This window comes from Indicator indicator, chromosome 24 (assembly GCF_027791375.1).
Source record: "Indicator indicator isolate 239-I01 chromosome 24, UM_Iind_1.1, whole genome shotgun sequence".
Classification (NCBI taxonomy): domain Eukaryota; kingdom Metazoa; phylum Chordata; class Aves; order Piciformes; family Indicatoridae; genus Indicator; species Indicator indicator.
The window spans coordinates 5,766,129-5,772,128 of NC_072033.1; the positions used below are offsets into that span (position 1 = coordinate 5,766,129).

The 6,000-nt window shown below is 49.4% G+C and overlaps 1 protein-coding gene across 1 annotated transcript; it reads right to left on the reverse strand.

The window, feature by feature from the left end:
- Window positions 1-2,132: 2,132 nt before the first annotated feature.
- Window positions 2,133-5,579, reverse strand: GHRH (growth hormone releasing hormone). The gene is made up of 5 exons (XM_054392066.1): window positions 5,497-5,579; window positions 4,609-4,740; window positions 3,648-3,752; window positions 2,533-2,670; window positions 2,133-2,196 (listed from the first exon to the last, which is right to left on the reverse strand). The coding sequence occupies exons 1-5, from the start codon at window positions 5,574-5,576 to the stop codon at window positions 2,133-2,135; spliced, it is 519 nt and encodes a 172-aa protein (XP_054248041.1). The 5' UTR covers window positions 5,577-5,579.
- Between the last annotated feature and the right edge of the window lie 421 nt (window positions 5,580-6,000).

Sequence of the window (6,000 nt, forward strand, 5' to 3'; positions counted from 1 at the left end):
TCAAACACCTCCAGGGATGTTGACTCCACTTCCCTGGACAGTCTCTTCTACTGCCTGACCACTTTCAGTAAAAAATTTTGCTCTAATAGCAAATCATTTCCAGTTTCCATGCATACTGAAGCCTGCTGTCCTAAAGCATGGTCACCTGAGGACAGATGATATCTACTGCAGACTGTCAAGGAATTGTTTAGGTGCAAAGAGGGATGGTTGCAGAGACCTTAACATACGTTTGCATACCTCTGGATTTCCAGCCTGGTGCTGATTTACTGATACTGGACACGGTGCTTTCTTTAGCACAGCTCTTGAATCATTCTTGGTGCACCCAGCTGCTGTTTTTTTGAACAGCATCTTGCACTCTGGGCCCATGATCAAGAAACCAATGTCTCAGCAGACAAAGAGCAATCTTGACCTGCTGTTGGACAGGTTTATTTAGAACAACTTTTATTTCCTGTTAATGATAGGAAAGCAGATCCTATCCTGACATTATTTACATTTCTGAAGTGATAATTATTACACAAACAACAGGAGAATTGGGGTGACAATGAATGAAGAGTAGCTGTATGAGATCACTGGGTTAATAACTTCTTGGAAAGCATTTTACAGCTGTAACTGTACACTCTGAACGGTGGAGTTCAGAGCCACTGGATGGCAGGTTGGATTAAAACACAGTGAGAGCCCAATCTGATGCACAGGGATCTCCTTTATCTCCTGCAGAGCTGTAGCTTCAGTTTGGACACCTCCAGGCTGAGCAGTGGATGTAGCTGAGCTGCTGAGAGCTGAGTTTTGCTGCCAGGGCTGTGTGTCAAGAAGCAGCAGCGTTCCTGCTGGGTGGTAGGCTTGCGGATTCATGTCTTGCCTTGCCCCAATTTGAGCTGTGTGTGTGGTTGTGCCATCAGCATCTATTTAGAGAAGGTTGTAATCAATTTACCAAGTTGCCTCAAGGTGCCTTTTGGTGGCCTCATGTTTATTAATCAGGCCCTCAAACAGAATGATGACTTGGCTGAAATTTTGCTAGGCTTCGTGATTTGAAAGCTTTAATTAGCAGACAACATGTCCCCAGGATTGCAAGTGTGCTGGTTAGGTTAGTCTTTGTCAAGCAGCCTGAGGTTAAACCAGGGAGTTTTCTTCCTGATTCAGTACACAGAGCAGGATTCAGAGTGGGGAGTTAAAGGTGAGGAGTGAAGTAAATAAGTAGAACACCAGAACCACCTTCCTTTGAACAGGTCTGAGGAGTGTATGCATCAGCTTCCAGCTGCTCACATCGAGAGTGTCTTCACTGCTGTGGTGGGCTCACTGTACAGTTAGATCCATGAGCTCTGAATCACTCTAACAGAAGCAGGAGGAAAAGAGAATTAGGAGAGAACTCGGTGAGCACACAAAGATTTTTTTCATTCTTCAGAGGCTTGACCTTATCTGTGGAGATGTAACCAAGCCAGGCACTGAGAGAAGCAGTAAAATGCAATGTTCTCCCAGCTGCATCCATAAGCATGGTTTATATAAAATTCTGATCTTTCTCTCCTGCCTAGCCCCTTTTTGGTCAGTATTCACATAGGTCTCCCCATGCCCCTCTATGTTGTGCTGGCTAGGGCTGGACAGGCTTAATTGCTATTGGACAGAGGAGTAAGGTGAGGCTGTTTGAAACAGGAGAGCTGCTGATTGTCCAAGGGAAGGCATTCCCAAGGAGGACTGCCTGCTGGCTCTTGGTTCCCCAGAGCTGGCAGGATTTAGAGCATAATTCAGGTTTCAGGTGAGTACTTCCAGGAGCGAGTGGTACAGAAAACAGTAAGGCTTCCTCTCCTATTCAGTGCAAGGAAAACCCAAAGTGTCCTGGGGATCTGGAGGCAGGTTCTGCTCCTAGTGGAAGGCTTTAGTCTGTCTTCAGCCTAACTCAGTCACTCAGGCACACCATCTCAGACAGCTTTACAGTTCTGCTTTTTGCTGCTGCAAGCCTGTTGCCAGGCACATGCAGCTTGACAAGCATCCTTTTTGTGGACAGCAGTGTCCATGGGCTTGGCTTTGCTGCAGGAGAGCCATCAGACAGCTTGAGCAGTGCAGCAACAGTGTGTTATGTACAGCACTGAGCAGGGAACAGTACTCACCAGAGCATGGAGAGGTGAAAAAGGGAGAAGTATTTACATGAGCTTCACCAGGGTGCTGGGAAAGCCTTCTAACTGACTGCTCTTGATGTCCTGAGGCCTGTGAGAGAAGATGACAGTGATGGCATAATTGGGATTGAGAAAGGAATTTATTTTTTTTCCCCACTGCTATTTTACTGAATCATGGGGTTGAGAGGACAGCACAGCAACGTGCTACTGTGTGTGGTGTGGGCTGGCTCAGGACAAGGCTATTCCTTAGCTGCACTCATCTACAGGAAAGAGCTGGGTTATGGGGTCAGGTGAGAGCTTTCTTCTTTCCCTGACTGTACCTGAAAGGTGCTACTTAATCCAGTAGCTTCACATCTGGAAGCCAGACAGCAATAAGGACCTTATCTTGGTCCTGCAATGAGGAGACAATGAACTGATTCCCACCTACCTCTGCCTCTGCAGGATGGCCCCCAGGAAGTCCCTCAGTACCATTTGCTGGTGGTAGTGGCTGTCCATCAGGATGCTGTCAGACTGGCGCCTTGTCAGGAGCTCCTGCACCCCTTCTCCCAGGCTGCTCCCACTGCTTCTGACACATGAAGATGAGAAACATCTTTCAAAGATGCTTCTCTAGTGCCTAGCTCAAAGTTTGGCTCAGGGTTAGCAGCACAGCAGGGGAACCTGCTGGGTGTGAGCCCAGAGCCATTCAGTAAGAAACTGGTCAGCCAGAATTGCTCCTCTGTTAGCAGAGGGATTGGAGCTGGCTCAGGTTGGGCTGGTTAGAATCACACGATCATTTCAGTTGGAAAAGACCTCTAAGGTCATCGAGTCCAACCAGCAACCCAACACTACCATGGATGTTAAACCATGTCCTGAAGTGCCATGTCCACATGTTTCTTGAATGCCTCCAGGGACAGCAACTCCACCTCCCTGGGCAGCCTCTTCCAATCCCTGACCGTTCTTTCAGTAAAGAATTTTTTCCTAATATCCAACCTAAACCTGCTGGGACACAATTTGAGGCCATTTCCTCTTGTTCTATCGCTTGATACTAGGGAGAAGAGACCAATCCCCACCTCACTACAACCTCCTTTCAGGGAGTTGTAGAGACCAATGAGGTCTCCCCTCAGCCTCCTTTTCTCCAACCTAAATGCCCCCACTTCCCTCAGCCACTCCTCAGAAAACTTTTCCTTCAGGCCCTTCGCCAGCTTCATTGCCCTTCTCTGCACATGCTCCAACACTATTTGGTCTCATTTAGCCTCAGTCACTGACCTACCTAGCCAAAGGTACCCAAGTGGTACCAGAGAGGCTGTTTTCTGTGTTCAGACCAAGCCAGGGTGACTGTTTCCTACCAGGGAATGATCCAGTGATCATTTTTTGCAAGCACGTTTGCTTGTTGATGTTATGGTAGAGCTGTCAGTGGATCTGACACACACAGCCTTGGAGGAAATGATTAATTAGGCTGCTTAATGATAGTTGTGATTAGGGGCATCCAAGACATAGGGATGCAGGACGCCCTTTGGGATGTGGAGGAGCAGAAGAGGTCAGTTTTGTTGCAGTGTGGCTTACCCCAGCCGCTTGCCAATGATGGTCTGCAGGAACTTGCGGGCGGAAATCTGCCCCAGGAATTTGCGGTAGTTGTCGGTGAATATGGCATCGGCATGGCGCTGCGTCCTGGGGGGGAAGGCAAGCACAAGGCAGGCTCCTGAGCTGGCAGAGAACCTTCTAGGTGAGAACTGACAGGTGACAAAACACACCAGGTGTAAGGCTGCTGGTACTGGGGGCAAGGTAACCACAGCAAAGGGCTGTTGGTGTTGGACCATGTCAGACTTGGAGGGGGAAAGGTTTGAGGGAGCTCAGTCCTGACGCAGAGGCAGCAGGCAAAATATAATATCTGTCTCTAATCCACACTACTGCAAGTAGAGAGAAGTGCCTGCAAGTCAAAAAGGAGGTCAGAGAACCAGTGGAAAGGAGGAGAAGAACCACAGGCAAGGAAAGAGCAAAGCTAGGGCTGGGACATTCCTGTGCTCTGCAGCAGCATTGTCACCTCCTGGGAAGGCTGTGGCTGGGAGCCTCCAGCAAGTCTCTAGTCTATGGTTAGGCTCCCAAAACTCCACAGGTAAGAGAGCCACAAGCCAGCCACTTGGCTAGTCCTACTATTGTAAGGATGAGTCCTCTGTGCTTTAGACAGTAATAACCATTCTCCATCTCCTGACAGGGGTGAAAGGGAGAGACTTTAACAACCATGAGATGGATCCCCAGAGCTCACTGGAAAATTGCTTTCCCTGCAGGAGCTTTGGGCCTCTGACCCTGCCCCTGTCAGTATGTTCCTCCTGCTGGGGGACAGCAGGATGTGGCTCTGGGCATGGGTGATGGTGAGAATTGGCACAGTCTCAGCCTTCTGCTCCAGTTGCAGAGCTCAGCTGAGGAGATGGAGAGGCCAAGTGACCTACTGGTGTGCTCCTGGGCTGGGGGATGATCATAACCAGTTTACTCCTGCCACAACAGGGCTGAGAAGTGAGGTACAAACCTTTTCTCAGTGGGGTCTGTTAACAAACCCTCCTCCTCCTGCTCCTCTGCTGAGGGGTCGTGGCTCTGCATTGGGCTGCTGTGCTGTAGCTGGAAGTTCACAGCCTTGCCAGCAGCCAGCCCTGGGCTGTACCTGCAAGACAAAGCCATGGCATGCTGTGAGGTGTGCTCAAGTGTGACCACTACTCCCTGTTTTCCTGCTTTTTGTTTCTCCTTTTGCCATCCTCATCTCCTCATAACATGAATTTTGTGTTTCATTGTCCTCAGCTGGAAACTGCCCTGAAGCTGTTTCAGCAGGGAAAAGGCAGTTGATGGAACTGCTTCAAGCACATTTCCCTCTTGCTGAGCTCCCAGTGTCCTCAAGCCAAATTCCAGTGATTCTGGTATGGTTATGCCATAGCTCTGGCACAAGACTAAAGCATTTTCTCTGGGACATTACAGAACCCAGTGCTCAATTTTGTGCTTCCGTTGATTTGTAGTGGTAGGAAGTAATATTGCACCTTCTGACAGTCAGCAAGGAAATACTTGAAATATTAATAAGCAGCTGTCGAGTTCATGCACTAGAATGTCTGCAGTTCTGATTTCAGTGCAGATGGCCTGCAGGAACAAGTTTTAATCAGTGATGGAGGTGGAGGTGCTGCCTGCACCTGAGATTTCCAGATTTCCCTTTATAGAACCCAGAATTCAATTCTGTCAGGTGCCTGCCTCCTTTGGAAACCACCCCTAGGCTAGAAGTATACTCAAGAAACTAAGCCAGGGCAAAGAAATAGGCTCACCACACACATGCAGTTCATCTGGCTCTCAGGAGAGCTGGCAACCTTCACATGGCACGTGCTTATTTCACACAAGCCTGAGGCAGGGAGCCACAGCATGGGTAAACACAGCTTACCTGAGAGCTGGGTAGAGAGGAGAGGAGATGGAGCATGCAACTAAATGCAGGAACAGCATCAGGGTGACCTTATCCAGCATCTTCCACCCTCTGGAGTCACCTGAAATGTGGAGCAGTCTTAGTCAGCAGCAGGGAGATGTTCAGTGCCAACAGAGGAGAGCAAGTGCAACCTTTGTCTTCTCAGTTCCGCTGCTCACTTACTGGCACAGAGGGACTGGGAATGTGCCCCTGTGTTCGTGGTTATGGTGTTTCCCAACACAGAAGTGTCTTGATGTGGCAAAGTCTTCCCCAGGGAGTGCAATTGCTGGGGGCAGTGGCTGTGTGTGACCCCTCAGGGAGCTGGTGCCTGCCATGGGTCAGGAGGGCAAGGCTCATCAGCAGGCTGTCACACTGGGACACCCCTGTTGATCTGTCCCACTGCTGCTGTGGACCTTTTACACTGGGGTAAACCCTGGGGATCTGTAAAAGCACCTGGATGCTGGAGGGTAGCAGTTAGCAGAGGCT

Bases quoted from the DNA above. Each gene is read 5' to 3' on its own strand.
- GHRH (XM_054392066.1), bottom strand. From the start codon at position 5,576: ATGCTGGATAAGGTCACCCTGATGCTGTTCCTGCATTTAGTTGCATGC. The intron at 2,671-3,647 runs GTAAGCCACACT...TTCATGTGTCAG, and splicing joins ATCATTGGCAAGCGGCTGGG to AAGCAGTGGGAGCAGCCTGG. The intron at 2,197-2,532 runs GTAGGTGGGAAT...CTTCTCTCACAG, and splicing joins GCCATCCTGCAGAGGCAGAG to GCCTCAGGACATCAAGAGCA.